We start from the raw sequence: 19,204 nt of genomic DNA, 5'->3' as shown, positions 1-19,204 counted from the left end.
GTAACATTGATACTCATACAAAATATGGAAAGCTAGAAAATCTACTAACTAAAGTAAAAGCTGAGACTAGCAATAGAAACAAGTACAAGCTAAGTGACACAACGCTGCAAATTATAAAAGAAAGAAAAAATCTACTTACAAAACATCCTAAAAAAGAGAACATAAAAACTATAACGAAACTAAGTAAGGAAATCAGAGAGAACATCAGGAAAGATAGGAAGACCAAGAGGCTGCAAACATTAGAAAAGCATATAGTGAAAACAGGAGGAGTGAAAAAAGCGCTTAAAGAATTGAAGGAATCAAATAAGGAATGGATACCAAAACTAAACAAAAAGGGGACTACTTCTTCAAATAGAAATAACATCAACGAAATAGCCACAAAATTTTACCAGGACCTCTATTCAAGCCCAGACGACAAACAAAAATACGATCAGAAGACAAACGTCATTAAAGAGCAGAAAAACGTTATAACCGAACCAAAAATACTTTCCAGAGAAGTAGAAAAAGCCATATTTAGTCAGAAGATGGAAAAAGCTCCAGGCCCAGACAAAGTGACAAACGAACTTCTTAAAGGCACCCTAAAAGAACTACTACCAATACTCACTTCAATATTCAACGAAATACTAACAACTGGTCTAATCCCTCCACAGTGGAAAACGTCAAACATTATTCTTATATTTAAAAAAGGACAAAAGGAAGATATAGGGAACTACAGACCTATAAGTTTGATGTCAAATATCTACAAAGTATTTTCCAAGGTTATCCTGGAAAGAATAAGTAAAAAGTTAGACGAAAACCAACCACGGGAGCGAGCCGGCTTCAGACAAAAATACTCAACCCTGGACCACATACACACAGTGAAACAAATAGTAGAAAAATATAACGAGTATAACAAGAAAATATACATGGCATTCATCGATTACTCCAAAGCTTTCGACAGCATAAAACACACAGCTTTATGGGATAGTCTTAAACAGCAAGGGATACCTTTAATATACATCAATATTATAAAAAACATATTCCTGAATTGCGAAGCGAGGATCCAACTAGAAACCTTGGGGAAAAAGTTCAAGATCAAGAGAGGAGTAAGACAGGGAGACCCTCTATCACCAAAATTATTCTCGGCTGCTCTAGAAAGTATCTTCCGCAAACTAGATTGGGAAAAATATGGTATCAACGTGCAAGGTGAAAAACTGAACCACCTAAGATTTGCAGACGATATAGTCCTATTCGAGGAAAACCCAACGCACCTAAATAAAATGATAGAATCACTAAACGAGGAAAGTGTGAAAGTCGGCTTATGCATGAACAAAGACAAAACAAAATTACTTACAAACTCTGATCCAGTAACTATAAAAATTGACAACCAACCACTCGAATATGTGCCAGAGTACATCTATCTTGGACAAATAATATCACACAAAGATCAAACCACTAAAGAAATCGAGCGAAGAGTAGCAAATGGATGGAAGAAATACTGGTCTTTGAAAGAAGTCTTGAAATCCAAGGAACTAAGTATGCAAATAAAAAGGAAAGTCTTCAACACGTGTATAATTCCAGTCATCACCTATGGATGCGAAACTTGGGCACTCACCAAACGCCACAGAGAAAAGTTGGAACGCTGCCAGAGAGCCATGGAGAGAAGTTTGACAGGAATAAGAAAACAGGACAGAGTGAGATGTAGCAAAATAAGGGAGATAACTAATGTTGCCGATATAGTTACCCAAATAGACCAACAAAAATGGAGATGGACAGGTCATATGATCCGAGACCCACAAGAGAAATGGTGTAAAAATGTCACTGACTGGTATCCCAGAGATGGCAAGAGAAGTAGAGGACGTCAACACATGAGATGGGAAGACGACCTAAAACTCACGGCTGGACATCAATGGAGAAGAGTAGCGCGTGACAGGTCCCAATGGAAATTGTTAGAGGAGGACTATGCCAAGAGGCAAACTGAGCTTCGGGATATATTATAACAAACAAAATATTTCTAATATTAATGTACCTAACAGAAGTTCAGAATAAAAGGCTTATTATTATTATTATTATTTATATATTAAGGGTGAGTGAGTTCATTTTCAGCCAATTTTAAAGTGTACTAAGTCCTTCTTCAGCCACATAAAAAAATCCGTTCAGTTTTCTTCTTTAAATAATATAACGGTATCATCAGCATGGGTATGTTTCCTTTAATGTTAAGGTTAATGATATGAATTACCTAGATAATAAATATAATCGGTCCCAGTACGCTTCCTTGTCTACGTGTGTGCACGTAATGGCCACCAATGTTGATAAAATGATATTGATTGTATGTATTGTTGATATTGATATTATTAGCGAAGTCATATCTCCACTAGTGTTTCACTAGCGATAATCGGTGCGTACTGCGAGTGGACCGGATTTTGTAGTGTCCGGTTGTTCGGCTTAGCTTAAATAATAGATAATCGTGACTTCAAAAAATTTTGGAACAATTCAAATAAACTGTTAAACATGCGTTGTAAAATCTCGTGCAACATACACGGAGAGACGAATCCAGAAGTAATTGCAAACATTTTTAAAGAACATTTTGCAACTACTACACCGACTATCGACTCAAGTGAATCACATTTAACTGCTTATGATGATATCGATCTCACCATCACAACTAACATGATAAAATCGGCCATTAGTAACATGAAATCTGGAACGTCTGCAGGGCATGATGGTTTAAGCACCGAACACGTCAAACATGCAGGGTCAACGATTATGGGACTTCTGGCAACACTGTTCACCGACATCATAAAGAGTGGCTATCTACCCAAAGACATGACGAAGACAATAATTATACCGATAATAAAATCCAAACTGGCAGACATAACTTTACAGGAAAACTACAGACCGATATCCATCGCCACGGCCATCGCTAGAATATTTGAACGAGTTCTCTTAGATCAAGTCGGATACCATATGACAACGAAAGATAATCAGATGGGTTTCAAGAGAGAATGCTCTACTGACTCAGCTATATTTTGCGTAAAAAGAACGTTAGAATACTACAGGAAGAAGAAAACAACAACTTACGCATGCTTTCTGGACCTTAGTAAGGCATTCGACAGAGTTTCCCACCCCTTATTATGGAAAAAACTAAAGGAAAGAGGGATACCATGGAAAGTGGTAAAAATTCTCGAATCATGGCACCGTCAGCAAGAAAACCTTGTAAAGTGGAAAGACGGATTCTCAGAACCCTATTTCTTGAAAAGCGGGTTCAGACAGGGAGGATGTATATCCCCAGTACTGTTTAACCTATACATGGACGAATTAACCCACAGATTAAACAATGCTGGAGTGGGCTGCCACATCGGAGGTCTATGTGTTAATAATATGAGCTACGCAGATGACATGGTTCTGATGGCACCGTCAATACGGGGATTGAGAATTCTCCTGAAAATCTGTGAAGAATTTGCTCACGAAACCAACATGATCTATAATGCGAAAAAACAGCACTGTTGGTCATAAAACACGGGGAAGGCCCAAAAAACATTCCCCCTGTCTTTTTGAATGGTGAGATTCTGAAAACAGTAGAAACCACAAAATATCTAGGACATGTCATCAACAACAAGTTAACGGATGATGAAGATATTGACAGGCAGAGGCGTGTACTGAGTATAAAATGTAACATGCTCAGTAGAAGATTTGGGCTCTGTAGTCCACGAGTGAAAAGGACGCTCTGGGCTAATTTCAAGAAAAGAACAATGGAAAGGCTTCGGGTGCAATATAACAACGCTTACCGATTGATGTTCGGACTCCCCAGGCACTGCAGTGCCTCCTCTATGTTTACAGATGGGCGAGTTCCAGGATTTGCAGCTCTGTTAAGAACAAGGATTGCAGGACTGAGGGGAAGGATAAACCATTCCAGAAACATTCTTATCATAGAATCCCGTCTGACTTCAGGATCGAGCATTGAAGACCATTGGAGAAAGATACTTGCTCCCACAATCTTAGATCCGATGGATTCCCGTGTCTCTCTGGTTTAATCTCATCTTTAATTTAATTTTTAATTTTTAATCCCTTTTTATTTATTTTACTATATGTAAATACTATCTGTACTTATATCCTCTATGGGATGTGTGGGATTGCACTAACCTCCCCACATCCTGGAATAAAGAATTTATTGAAGTGAAACTTCTTTAGGCGCGTAATGGATTTTCGGGGACGGAGTAAAACCGAGTCAGGATCGACACGAAAATGCGGGTACCCCCACCACCGCTCACCGTTCACTGTCCCTCTCTCACCATATGCGCTTGTTGAGGTGGGGGAGCCGCTCACGAACGTTCTCTCTCTTCTCTTCTTTCCTCTCTCTCAGACAGCAGCGAACTGCGCCACGCCAAGCATCAGCTGCTTGGTTAGTATACTGCGTCGTGAGTGTAATACGAGTGAAATACGTAATTGATTGTGGTTCATACGGTTTGGTACAGAATTTCAGTGTTAAAAATGAGTAGTGACGAGATAGAGGTGATGAACACATCATTGTCATTGTAATTTCTTTGTAATTTTTAATTGTAATATTGTTATTTATGTAATATTGTATACTTGTGAATAAATTGAAAATTTTTGGAACTATACATTAATCGAACGTCATTCATCTATAAGAAAATATTAGAAAAAGCAAATCCATGCTTCGTCGTTGAATTATTTAACCTCTAATTTTCAAACTAACCTAAGAGAGAAAATAGAGATGATGAAATGAAAATAGAGAGAGAGGAATACTAGAAGTTTCACTTCTGTCTTGCGTAGGCTTGACACACCCACTTTTTATTATTATTATTTATTAAATATATTGCACCAATTAGCCTGTTTTGACTCAACCACTTTGCATTCGTCTGTTTGTAAATTTGTTTACATGTTCCATGTGGATGGTTGATGGTAGCCGCGTTTGATAGTACCTTTTCATTACGCGAGAGCGCACGAGCATTTCGACTGTTGCGAGCTGTCAAGTCGAGGTAATCAACATTACACAAAGTCTACTGTTCACAGGATCACTGGTATTTATTCGTTTATTTATTCACGTACTGAAGGTTTTTCATGCATACGATAAGATATGATACAGGTAAGATATCAGGAGTACAATAATAAGTGCTATAAATACATAAAACTATATATATATTTTTAAAGACAGACAAGCATACCCGGGTAACGAATAACCTCACAACACTGAAGTCTATTTCCATCGTAAAAAGTTGAATTTTCTACTTGTCCAATGATAGAGGGCTATGCTTGCAAGGGATTGAATATGCAGCTCCTGCGTCGAAACCGTTCAATACGTGGATGTAAGGGTGAGATTAATATTTTCAGGATTTAAACAAAAAATCATCAGAAACCTACAGTTTGGCAATAAAATGTAGAAATTTATTAAATTGGAAACGAATAAAAACTTTCATTACAATGGCAACACCAAGCTACTCACTTTGTTTATAAAATTTATTCTTCACATTCGAGTGTGGAAGTTAGTTTTAACGTTATAACGTTAACGGATGGAAAACAACTTATAACTAATGAAATAAAACAATATTTTTTGTTTAAAACGAATTTTTATTAATTTTAAGACCGACCGGTTTTGCTTCACTCGAGCATCATCAGGGTACAAAATTAAACTGTTACAGAAAAACTAATCAGTTTAATTTTGTACCCTGACGATGCTCGAGTGAAGCGAAACCGGTCGGTCTTAAAATTAATAAAAATTCGTGGTTTTTAACAAAAAATATTGTTTTATTTCATTAAAATGTTAAACCACAAAGTGATTGCTTTCTACGAAAAAAAAAACTTATAACTATATTTTTAACTTTTTATTCGAACCACTTTTTTTTTAATAACTTTAAAGGTTAAACTTATCAATGTAATATATCATTAAAGAAGATTATACTAATAAATGAAACATGAAATAAAATAAGACAACCCAGGATCTCTGTCTTACCGAGACAACGTTTCTAACCACTCTGTCACTCGGACCAAATTGTAATTTTTGTCGATATCATATTTATTTTTATTTTTCTGTGTCATCCTGTTTCGTGTTACATTTGTATCTATTAGTATTATCTCCCTCTTCAATAATAGATTATTTAATTTATAATTTTCATGAGCACATTTAATCAAAATATAACAAAAAATCGACTTTCCATACATCAAATTATCTGCCTCTGCAAAGCGAAAAATAAATTTATTTTTTAGAACATGATAAGTACTGATTTATGACCTTTTTGTTAAAGTAGCCATCTTTGTATTACCATTTAAAACCTTCTAAACGGTCGCAGAGCCATCAATTTCTGTCCACTATTATGTCAGACTGTACGTTGTACTAATATTATTACACACTTTACCGTATCAATACATTTCAGTAGGAATTATCTGGTATTAATTTGACCAAATTGTTATACATTTATGTAAAATTATGTAGAGAATTCGCCGAAGCGTCGTACAGACTCTTCCACAGGTCCATTCTCTCGGAGAAAGGGAAGTCACTTGTGGACAGTTCTTCCTGAATCTTCAAGACGGTCATCCGGTCGGGTCCTGAGGGCAGCCACTCTACCTTGATCAGGTCTGACAGCTGCGGGGTGGGATTTCTGGAAAGGAAGGAATATCATTATAAAATCTAAAAAACCTACTAATCGTAATACCGATACAAAAATTATCCTATAATACGCCTAGAAAAAAAAGTTTTGTAATCCAAATTACTTTTGAGTTATGAGAATTGCGGATTATTAGTCTACAGGCGTTGATTGTGATCATTGTTACTTAAGGCGATGCACTACGTCGTGTAATATTTTAAATTGAGCCGCTATCAATAACAACCCTTACGTAGTTAGCGATAAGGTTTAAATTCCTGCTTAACACCATCCGCCTGTTTTGATTTATGCAAGAAAAAAACATGGCCAAAAAGTACCCTTTATTTTATTTTGATGATGTTCAGTAACAATTCAATAACTTAATTTTCTACACTATAAAATAAAATCATAACCGAAAATGGGTTCGTAAGTTGGAGATTTTGAACTTTAAAGCAGGTTTCATAGGCCTTTACATTATTTTTTTCTGGGCTTATAAAAAGATTTATCTAAAAAATACTCGATTATTTCAAAGGCCAAGATGTATTTTACTCGCAGTATTTAATTAAAGCATCTGAAACATTTCTAGGCGACCAAAATTTCAAACCAAAAACACATGATTTAAAATTACTACGTATGTCATCGCCTTAAAATATTTGTAACAAAATAACCACCACCTAATTTCACCGTAGGGGTAGGCGATGAAGATAGACACTTATGCATCACTGTTCTGCTCACACAACATACTTCTTCCATAAGAATGCATCTTCTCACACGTGTTTACTTTTCTGGTATACCGAATCTTGACCCGAATCATGTATCTGATTCACTTGATCGTATCAAGTTCTCCTGAAGCATCCCCAACTTATCTTCATGCGCTTTCTCCGCCTTTCCTGCATTACCAAGCCATCCAAAACTTCCTTTTATTTCTCTTGCATCGTCCGTGTATCATTTTCGTATCTCCACATTAGTAACATCACCGTAAATGTTAACACTTTTATATCTCAGGCTTCTGATTTCTACTGCGATCAGTCAACTTTCATCATTCTTCTGTCAGATCCATGCCACATTACCATACATCAGTGATTGTATCATAACCTTAATTAATTTCTTCCTCCGCTACAATTGATAAATTTTTAGTTATGATTACTGCATTCAGTTCTACATCAAATGAATAATGACAAACGTGTGTTAATTTTCTTACCCTGTCTTCGCAAAGTCTGTCCACATCTGCACCATACGACTTCTGACGAGGGAGTCCTGTGCTGTAGGAATTATATGGCTAATAGTGATTGAATCGGCCAAATACGTAGAATCATCAGTGTGGTATGCTCCTTTACCTTCGATTTGGAGTAATGTCTTCATGAAGTTTATAGTGCCATCATACGCAAACATGTAAATATAATTATCCGTGTTGTGCCCTAATCGGGTCCTCAAAGATTTAGTGATCCCTCCCAAGAAGCACACATCAGACAGGAAGGCATCTACAGCTTCGATATCGTCTGTCTGGTTGTATGTTTCCCTCATTCTGACATCGAAATCAACTCTGTCCACATCGAAACTAGAAGGCAAATAATCGATAAACTCCCTCCGCATTAGGTTTTCTGTATGGTCTCCATAAGTCATCTTGAGTAAACCGCCTTCGTTTTCAACGAATCCAGTTATTGTAGGCACCTGATTGTACTGACCAGAAATCAAGAGATCCATCGGGTCCTCATTTAAGAAAGCTTCTACTCCGGGTAGAATTTTCTCTACAATTGGCACGAAAGCGTACGATTCCCCATTTTTAATATCTTCATCGTCCAAAGCAGCAAAGGCAAAGTCACAAGTTTTTCTGCGTCAACATTCTGTAAGTCTCTGAGTAATTGATCAGGATCGTTAGTGGTGATTTTCAATGAATTAAGTAAACTGTTTAATAGCTTTTTAGGATTTCTTGTTCTAGCCCATGGGCTCAAAGAAGTACCAGAATGTAATATGGCCTTGTGAAATAGTCCTTTAGACATGGGAGATAGTAAATGATAGTCGACGGATGCTGAACCAGCGCTTATCCCAAAGATTGTGACGTTATCCGGATCGCCATTGAAGGCTCGAATGTTTTTTTGCACCCACTTCAAAGCGAGGTTCTGGTCGCGGAGACCAACATTGCCAGGGGCTGCTGGAGTATCTAGACTTAAGAATCCAGGTGCTCCAAGCCTGTAATTAATGGTGATTAAAATCGTATCCTTGGCAACAATAAAGTCCGGACTGAACGTGTCTGAACCCCCTCCGCCCATGATGAAGCCGCCGCCATGTATATAGAGCATAACTGGCAGGAGTTTGTCCTCTTCGCCTCGAGGTAGCTCTGGTGTGTGGACGTTGAGGAACAAACAGTCCTCCACACCGAGGAAGATGTTGTTGAACAAGTCAATCTGGGAGCATACCTCTCCCTCCTGGGTAGCGTTGCGGACTCCAGACCAGGGCTTCTTTGGCACGGAAGGCTTGAAAAAAGACAAATAATGTATAACTATGCACCACAAACATAAAAGAGTGGGTGCACAAGCACCTACCCGGCAGACGAGTAAATTTTCATGTTTGATGACTTTTCATATCACGTCGCTACTGATCACCCTCCCACACGCCGCAAATAATTATCTTGATCAACGACTATCCGATGCTGCTGAAACGAGACGGAGTGCGTATCAAGTGATACGCAGCGGGCGACGTATGATCGACAGCGAATTCCACAATATTTTACTCTAAATTTAAAGAATCTCTATTAAAGTCTCTCGGGTACGTGCTGATACACCATATATAGTGTGTAATGATAACTGGAGGGTGCATTATATCATGTAAGTGATCATTTAAAGTGTTATAAACTGGGCAGCACAGACATAAAAATTCAGGAACTGATTCGTAACTGAAGTCCTACTAGTTAAAGTATACTTTGACTATGTTCAAAATATTTAATTGAGTAATTCTTCCCTAAGTAGGTATTCCGCTTTGACACGTTTATCTTATCTTAGAGTTGTCCAGTTTAGATTAGTGAAAGCGACCGTAATTATTACCAGACAACTACAACAATAATATCAGTTGCAGGAGAACTTTACTGTGATTTTCATTGCATTTACATTTTTTTTAAATCGTAAAAGACAATATCATCTTATCTATCATTGGCCTTATCAAAAGACAATTGATTGATTTCATAATATTTTGTTGCGTAATTCTTACGAAATTGTGTGCAGGTATATCTGATGATGATCTTTATAATTTTTGGTTTTTTGTTTAATATTGATAAATTTAACGACTTTATTTTACTGTTTGCCATTATTTGATTACATTTATAAGTGTATAAGAATTATATGGTCCCTACATGCCATTCAATTTGGTTGAGCGGTTGTATCAAGTATCAATCTGGTTGAGTTGAACGTAAAGTTTAACCGTTTGTAGATGTGAACCGTGTTTGCGAAATGGGGATGGAGGAGAAGCTATCAAGTTAAATGGTTTGTACCCCCAGAGCATCCAATCAACATTCAACCACCCAAAGGACCAACCATGTTGACTCGTCTGTAGCTCAGTTGAACCGTTGATCCAACTTTACTCAAACTGCTTACGGCCGTTCTTCCCAATCCTACGGATCAACTGCTGAGCCGAAATTTTGGATAAACACTGCTCAAACGCACAACTATGCTCTTTCCAACGGAAAAGTGACAACTGAGTGATCAACCAATTTAAGGAAGCCAAACTACTGGATTAAGCTTGCCTCAGTAAATGACTGCTTATAAAAAGTGTCAACAGAGTGAAACATATTTGCGAGGCCAAGGCACGGTGGCATTAAAGTCAAGCTAATACTTTATTTTTAACATATTTCATACGCTTAAATATTAAATATCAGTTTACGTATTACAGTACTTAAAAAATATATGCATTAATAATAAATACAATAATTAATTCGCCAATGTTAATTTAGCATTGAAAGTTTTAACTTTGATGTCATTTTATTGTCTATGAAAGTGGGCATGGCCACTTAAGGTAATCAACAGTAAAGATGTTTGGTAACAGGCGAATCGAATGTTACTGAATAAATCACTTGGCTGATCGGACCCTGAGATTGATCGTTCGAAATGTTGGGAACAACGGCCGTTGAGTCGTTCTTATTGAACGAATAAAAATAAATAAATTTTCATAATTAATGCATGACTAATGAACGCGAAGTTACACTTTTTTTACATGGTATAAGTTGCTTGTGGGATACTACAATCAAGATACCTGAACTCTGATAGAGATGCCAGGAACGAAGCATTTGTGATAATTTTGGAGTTTGTATGGTAAAAATCAAATGTGTAAAGAATGCAACGAATAAATCCGTAAAAAGCTAAGTTTTTATTCATTTAGTATCATCATATGACTGATGTTTTTTACTTATCGAATATATTTTGAAAATGCATGTCAAGCGGGAACATTTTGATGACGTGATATTATTTTACCACTAATTTAATCATTATATTTTTTTTTGGTAAACTAATGTTTAGGACAAGATTTTTTATGCATAGCACAAAGGGTAACAATTATTTTATAAGCGATAATTATTAGCCTGAAACTAAAATAAAGTTGGTTGTTTCAGGTAAAAAAATATAACAAGCAGTAATAATGAAACACTAGTATATATAGAATTATTTCACGGATAAGAGATAAGCCGCCATAGCTCAGTGGTCAGAGCTGTCGACCGGAAATCGAAAGGACACGGATTCAAGTCCCGTTGGCGTCATGTATCTTTTATCAGGAGATTTTTCAATGTGGATGAGTGTTTCAGGCTAATAATTATAGCTTATAAAAATAATTGTTACTAATTTAATCCTCTTGCCAGCTTGCATTATCAGGGAATATAAGAAGGATACAACATTCAGCAAAAAGTTCCCTCGAACCTTAGTTCCCCCAAAGGAGCCTCTGCATATGGGATCCCCTGGAAGCTGTAATACACCTTCCCTTCCTTAGAGGTCGCCACGGTCCCCTCCAGCACTCCCTCCAGAATCTCAACCCGAGGGTTCCCCACTTCCTGGCACTGAGCAACACCAATTAATGTTAATAAAAATACAAACATTATCCGGAATGACGCCATGATTAAAGAGAACAAATGCGACTGTAGAATATAATATTATTTAGGTATGTAAGCATAGATATCTTACCAATCTAGATAATCTGCTTTCTAAATCTATAGATTTTGAGAAATTTACTTGCAATGGACAGATTGTTTTTCTTTATCAAATTTGTATACCTAATGCGTTCGTTATCGCAAAATTGATAGATAAAAATAAAACGTAATTTAATTTGAATTAATTTTTTTAAATGATCTTTTCTGCTGGTTTGCTTTATAATCTGTTCTTCCTTAACCTGGCAATAATTGATAATCTCCTACTACTATCACAGTAAGCGGAAAACGTTTCTTGTGTTAATGACTTAGCCAGCCGAGGAATTGAATAAACCACGTCTGGGTGGGACCCAAACGCGATGCCAACTCAGCCACTAACCGGTCATCCGGTAATCATGTTTTTTTTTCTTTATTCATAAAAATATATTTGGATACAGGTTTTTTACATGCTTTTCGACTACCACACTAGACACATGTCCGTATTATGGTAGTCCAAATTTGTGTATAATTATATAAATGTAATACATGATTCATTCAGTTGTAAAATAGGTATAGGTTAAATAGGTTTAACTGAAAATAAGAAAGATATGAAAATAAAGATAAATTAATTAATTATTTTAAACAGAATTGAAATAAAAAAAAGAATAATAAAGCAAATGAACATAATTTAATGATGTCAGGTATTCTTTAAAATAGTTTTTTCCCTTCATAAATAACCAATTCTGAATATATAATATTATGTACATGATCACATACAGGAAAGGAATTGGAGTAGGTGAATCTTTTAAACATAAAGATAAATATAAAAATAAGGTAGGATACAAATAAAAATAATAGATAATGCTAGGGATAAAAGAAAGAAAAATAAGAATAATCGCATCAGCGTAGTATAAAGTTTTTGTTGAAAGTTAATTTAGAGATAAAATTTTTACTCGAAAAATAGGAACAGTTTTAAGTTGTAAGGCATTCTTTATAATATTTCCTTCCGTGAGCAAATAACCAGTTCTGTACACTAATGGCATAACGATCATCAGTTTTCGATGTCATATCAATACTCAGTAAGTTGAACATTTTAGGGGCTATATAAGAGAACTGTCGGTGGGCGAAGGCTGTTTTTGTTAGAGGTATTTTACATTTTTGGTGTGATGAGTAGCGGGTGCAAATATTGTGTTGAGTTTTGAGTGTTAAATCATTTTCCTTATGTGTATAAGAATTGTCTTAACGTATTATTGTCTAGGATTGCGAATTTTTTAAAAAGTGGGTCTGAAGGGTGAGATGGGTGACATTTTAATATAATCCTTAGTAGCAGTTTTTGAATTAAAACGAGGCTGCAATTCGCTTCCTGATAAAGAGTTAATCAATTCATAATAATATCGGAAAACGTGCTCACCACGCACCTGCGTTTGTCTTAATAAAATGTTTAGAATTTTAATAAATTAGCAATATTTTTATCAGGAAGATTTCTCCGTGCAGCGACGGGCTGCGACGTGCTGCGACGTGCTGCGACGTGCTGCGACGTGCTGCGACGCGCTGCAATGGGCCGTGCCCCGCGCACGCCCCGCTAATGATCTAATGAAATAATGAACTAATTGGATGGGCGACCATCTCTTGCAAGGCCCATCAACTCTGCATAATTTAAGGATGGGTTGCGCTAACAGTGGCGGCGACTTCTTTAGTCCTAGAAATCTACAATTTTAACTTTTTTCATTTATTTGGCTAAAAGAATGTATTTTGTCAACTTTTGTCAAGGGGGCCTTTGAATAAATAATACACACTAGAAATGCCTTCCAAGTAGATTTGAATGAAAACGATCGCCATTGCTTTAATTCCTTTTGGTTTGAGCCCATTTAGCCCACACTATGTCTCTCGTACACTTGCTTGACATCGTACACATCGATATTCGGCAACCATTTGATCGAAATTAAAATTTCATAATTTATTTATTTATTTTATTTATTTATTATTTTATTTACGCCCTAATGGGCTTTTACATGAAAATATACATTTACATTGATTACAATAATTGAACATAAGAAGATAAATGGAGTTAATTGTAAGAAAGCAACACATATAATAAAATTTTGTGCAAATTAGCAAAACACTAATAAGATGGATTCAATATAAAATATAAAATATACCCAAGCATGAAATAGTAAGTAAAAGAAAGTTCAACATAAAAAGTAAGTAAGTGGGTGTGTTTAAACCCAGTATTAATTGTGAGTTTAACAAATCGATAAACCAATATAAATTAGAGTGTAACTTACTCGTGAGGTAAAGAACATTATAACAGAGATTTAAAAAAAAAAAAAAAAATAACAAAATAAGAGTTGCACCTGTAAAAAGCAAAAACTAATAGAATTTAGCAATAACGACATGAATAAGAAATAATAATGATGATGAAACTCAGTTTTGAACATGGAATTTAAGCAAATAATGGTTAGATTTTTTGATCAAAAAACGTCCACTTTCTAACTCAGAACCTTGTAAAAGTGATGCAAATCGCTTAAGATATTATATTTAAAAAATAAGTGTAGATAAGCACAATGGCGTAATATCATTATAGATTTTGTAAGTAAATATTACATGAAACGTGTTTTACATTATAATCAACGAATCTCAAAATTTTAAACAAAACAATATGAACTTTCTTTTAATTTTTAATTTTATCTTTTCTTAGTACCTTCTATTGCAACAACAGCCGAATTAAGACGCCTTTTAAAGGGTTGGGAAGTGTTTTTTTTATTAGTAAGGCTGTATAAATAATACTACAGGACAAGGACTCGATACATAATGTACATTCCTACAACAGTGTTAGTGACATCAGACCCAAAGCTGCGGCGGAATGGCTCAAATTTCAAAAAGACCACCTAAATCCAAAAATTTACCTGGTTACGGCGATCCATTTCGACATGTAAAATCCTTACGTAGATGGCGATAAGGTTTAAATTCCCGCTTAACATGGGTCCGCCTGTTGTGATTTATGCAAAAGATCACCGAAATCGGAGATTTTTTATAAGCCTTATACTTTATATTTTTAATTAAAGGCCATAAAAATTTGTTCGTGTCATTTTATTTTGATACACAATCATCACGTTTTGTGGACGATGTTTCAGACACTTTTTCAGGAATAACTAACTGTACACTAAAGTTCTGAATAGCCAGATAATTCCCCACATTCCTTTTCCCATCTCCTTCCCCTCCCTACTATCTTCAGCTTCACAAAGTATACCAATTGGGGATGCCATAGTCTCACTGGCTCCAGATGGTTAGGAGCAGTTGGCACACTTGCAGTTTTCACAAAAAAATAATTAACATATATATCAAAGAGGGGGTAGAGGAAGGGGAGGGGTGTGATTGGGGGAAGGTTGTTAGAATTATTAAATACATTGTCATTTTTAATTCCCTATTTTCATCAAAAGTATTTTCCAATATATTAGCAGCGAACTCAGGAGTCACGATTGCAATTTAGAGCTGCTTCTAATGTTCATTAATTTTTAACTTTAGTATTCAGTTATTCCTGGAGAAGTGGACATCGTCCAAGAAACTGTTTGTTTCTGCATAAAAACAAAGTTATTTGTCTTTTAATTAAATACATATTGCCATCACTGAGTGAAAACCATTTTGAAGAACTTTAAAAATACACTTGATGAAAGCAATGGCCAAGATGTGATCTACTCGCAGTATTTGATTAACGCATCTATGATATTTCTTAGCAATCAAATCTTCAAACCAAAAACACATGATTTTGTATTTTATTTTTTTTTTACTTATTTTGTAATATTTACTCATGGGATGTTTTGCGTTGAGTTGTTTGAGTCCAGTCCCGACAAAATGACAAGAAGATTTGATTAGAATATTCATACACTCTCCCATAAAAATGTGAATATCATCCGAGCCGGCATTGCTGGGATTCCTCGTGGACCAGGAGACCTGAAGACGGAGGAGATGAAGTAATGGAATCAGGATGACGATGACGGGGTGTTTCGTGTTGGTAGTTGTAGATAAGGGTTAAGGGTTGTGTGTGTATTGTGTGCGACGTTGACAGCATTGATTAATAATATTTCAAGACGTGGATTGTATTCATTGCCCATTGAAAAGCATTCAATGATGATTATGCTTTTATGGAAATATGTAAATCGTTAATTCAGTTGTAAAAATCGTCATTATCCAGCTTTTTGGATATTGGGCATATTACTGACAGTGATGTCGGGAAGTAAGGCTGATAACTACCAATCCGGAGGTCACGGGTTCTAATCCCGGCATAAACTAAATTATAATTAATTTTCAGAATTACTCAATATTACTTGTATGTTCACCTCAATTTCAAAATACATAGCAGCTGTTACGCAGCAAACTTAATTTTAACAACACCCTCACGCACACGTTCATCAAGCGTAAATATTTGTTTGATGTAATTCCGCACAACAGGTCCAACTGCTCGGTTCCGGTGGTTGAGCCCCCGCATACAATTTTTTTACCGATTTATAACACATTTCTTTGGCACACTTGAAGTTTTTACCGATTTATAACAAATTTCTTTGGCACACTTAAAATTTTTACTGATTTATAACATATTTCTTTTGCACACTTTAAATTTTTACTGATTTATAACATAGTTCTTTGGCACACTTTAAGTTTTTACCGATTTATAACACATTTCTTTGGCACACTTTAAGTTTTTACCGATTTATAACACATTTCTTTGGCACACTTTAATTTTTTTACCGATTTGTAACATAATTTTTGGCACACTTAAAGTTCCTAAAAAATATATGTTATTTCTGAAGATAATATCTACACGTGTTGTTTTGTCATTTAATACGTTAGAGGTATGAAAAAATTCACAGTGTATCTTTAAATGCAATTTAAGCATTTGTCGAGAGATTTTTGCTCCATATTAAACGAGTTGTGATTTATTAAATATTTTCACAATTTAATATTGGCGCGCTTCCTCTAACCATATCTCCCTTTCAGACCATCTTCTTCTTCTTTTTGAACGCTTACTATGAAGCTTTAAGCCTAAACGGCTATTTCAAGCAACGTTTCGATTCCTAAACGAGGTTTCTCTCCAACAAGGTCTGAAAAGAGGTGCAAACAATAATTTATTGAAATTATGTACCTACCTACGTCAAAAATTTCAAATAAATGAAACAATTTTTATTTTATCCACGAGAAAAAAAAGGTGTTCAAAGGCAGCCTACCGCTTTGTCACGTAGGTCGTCAGTGAAATGAACCGTTTTAATTCAATGCAGCCAACTTCCAAAAAATAAATCCGTAGAATGATGATGTTTTAATATCATCAGAAGATTCCGTCTATCTACCCTGGCAAAAGGGTTCGTCTCGCCTCATTTGTCTAGAGAGGACGCCGGAGCCTGATCGCTGGACCGCAGTCTGCTGATCTGCATACGCTGCATACTATATACTGCATCCTGAGCAGTGCCACGCGCCGGGATGAAGACGGGAAGATTCCTGCTAATGATTGCTGGCTAGTAGCTAATAGCTGCGCCGACGGAAAACGCATGGCTTGACGCGACCAAAAGGTCCCGCGTTCTATTACGAGAGAGATCATTTATGAAACCAGGAATGATTTATTTCGCGCAGAGTGGCCGCGAAATGTTCATTAGCGCTGGCCGCTGACTGCTCCAACTCTACTACACTGAACAGAGATAACACCTAGAAGTGTTTCCTCATTCCTCATTTCTTAGTCGTGACCCCCGATCCTATGAACCTTGACGAACGCGGTCCTGCGCTTCACGGAGAGCCACGGACACAACACCAAAGTTTTATTTATTTATTAATAACCCTATCTTAAACATTCTAAGCACCTCTCCTTTCCAGCTTTCTCCTCCCCCACTACTTCCATTTCTACCCACGCCTGTTTTTCTATACTTGAAAATTTAGTTTTTAGTACATTTAATGTCCTGATGAAGAGAACACAGTTCTCGAAACAAGTTGATTTTTTTAAAATAAAGATTATCGAGGTAAAAACAAAGTGTTTTTAATTATTTCATTTTATTTATTTATTTATTCATTCCTGAAGTATTGAATTTCCTCCCATTAGTATTCTGAATGATGAGGAATACATATGGTAGTTAGTCCAAGAATATGTGCACTGAAGCAAATCCCGAATTCTAGTATTACCTAGAAATGAAAATAAATCAAGACCATCAAAAAAATCAATGACAATCCTCCCTTTCCAACAATTTAAGCGTATTCACATAATTTAAAAGAGTGTTTTAGTTTAACAAAATTGATGAAATAGGTACCCATTTTAAAACTTAGAAAACGTAAGAATATATATTTGTATTATTTCTCAACATTCTACATGATTATTGTAATGTGGGTTCCAGAAGGGAGAAATGTACTCAAGTTGACTTTAGTCAACATTTTAATACTGTTATTATATCTGTAAGTTGTACAAACGAGTTTAATAAGTGTGTATAATAAAAAGAAAACAAAAGCAATGTGTACCGAATTTGATATTATTATGAAAATAAACAGTTGTAAATCATGTTTGTTACACAGCAAACCTTTATTATGTTCGATTGCTTGTTTTACAGAACGCAGCATTTTTTTTCTTCCGACCCATCGGCTTGTACCGTAATGAGAGGGATGGCTTCATACGTCCGTCACTCCTTGACACACTGACCTCCAAATTCATACCCATCACTATATTGTTCCTTCTTAGAACTTTTTTCTCGTTCCTTTCCTTAAAAAGACCCTACAAACACACACCATCCCGAAAGATGACATCAGCCATCTATCAAAATACTCGCCAAAGTATCTAATGCTGCTTATACGCATGAGATAAAAGAACGAGCCGAACCGAATCGAACGAGGAACGGAGCAACCGCAAACTAACTGAATAATAACTTTTTTTTCATATGTGCACGGATTAAAATGACTATCGCTAATTTAAATATGAATCTCTTCAAAAACGGGATTGCCAGCATTATGAATGAATTAGCAGGTTCCCTGATAAACTTTTAGTAAATTACGAATATATTATCTTGATGTCGGAAGACGTAATCATGAAAATCCAAATATTTTTGCATTACAACGAAAAAATTTTGTTTCGTCATGACATATTGTCAAGGCAAATCGATAAAACATTATTAAATTGGTGTTTTATTAGTAAGGTATGTTAATTTATCGTGAGGGCGAATAACTATAATACGTGCGTACACAGCATTAGAACACATTACAATGCCTACAGGCAGACATGAAAGCCTATTTTTGATCCAAGTCCATGATACTATTTGAAAATAGACTGATATAGCCAATTTACAGACAGGATATTATAATTGATTACCTCTCAAAGAAAGACTTTAGATATTTGAAAATGAACGATCAATTTGACTTAAGTTGAAGTAAGGAAAATTTTCGTCACTTCGGTCGCACGGACACGCCCACAAAACATTTCTTTCTTGTTATCTATTCAGTGACTCTGAAGTCTGATGCCGATGTTAATTATTGTGCCGATCTTTAATGAGACAAGAGTAGC

At 35.7% G+C, this 19,204-nt stretch overlaps 1 protein-coding gene across 1 annotated transcript; it reads right to left on the bottom strand.

Annotated features, from left to right (window-relative positions):
* Positions 1–6,412: 6,412 nt before the first annotated feature.
* Positions 6,413–14,603, bottom strand: LOC149422680 (juvenile hormone esterase-like). Its single transcript, XM_089633988.1, has 5 exons — positions 14,586–14,603; positions 11,469–11,613; positions 8,496–9,051; positions 7,780–8,409; positions 6,413–6,596 (listed from the first exon to the last, which is right to left on the bottom strand). Exons 1-5 carry the CDS (start codon positions 14,601–14,603, stop codon positions 6,413–6,415), a joined length of 1,533 nt encoding a protein of 510 aa, XP_089490114.1.
* Positions 14,604–19,204: the final 4,601 nt, after the last annotated feature.

This window comes from Hesperophylax consimilis, chromosome 7 (assembly GCF_061612785.1).
Source record: "Hesperophylax consimilis isolate HC1 chromosome 7, BYU_Hcon_1.0, whole genome shotgun sequence".
NCBI classification, from domain to species: Eukaryota; Metazoa; Arthropoda; class Insecta; order Trichoptera; family Limnephilidae; genus Hesperophylax; species Hesperophylax consimilis.
This window is presented reverse-complemented; position numbering and strand designations above follow the sequence as displayed.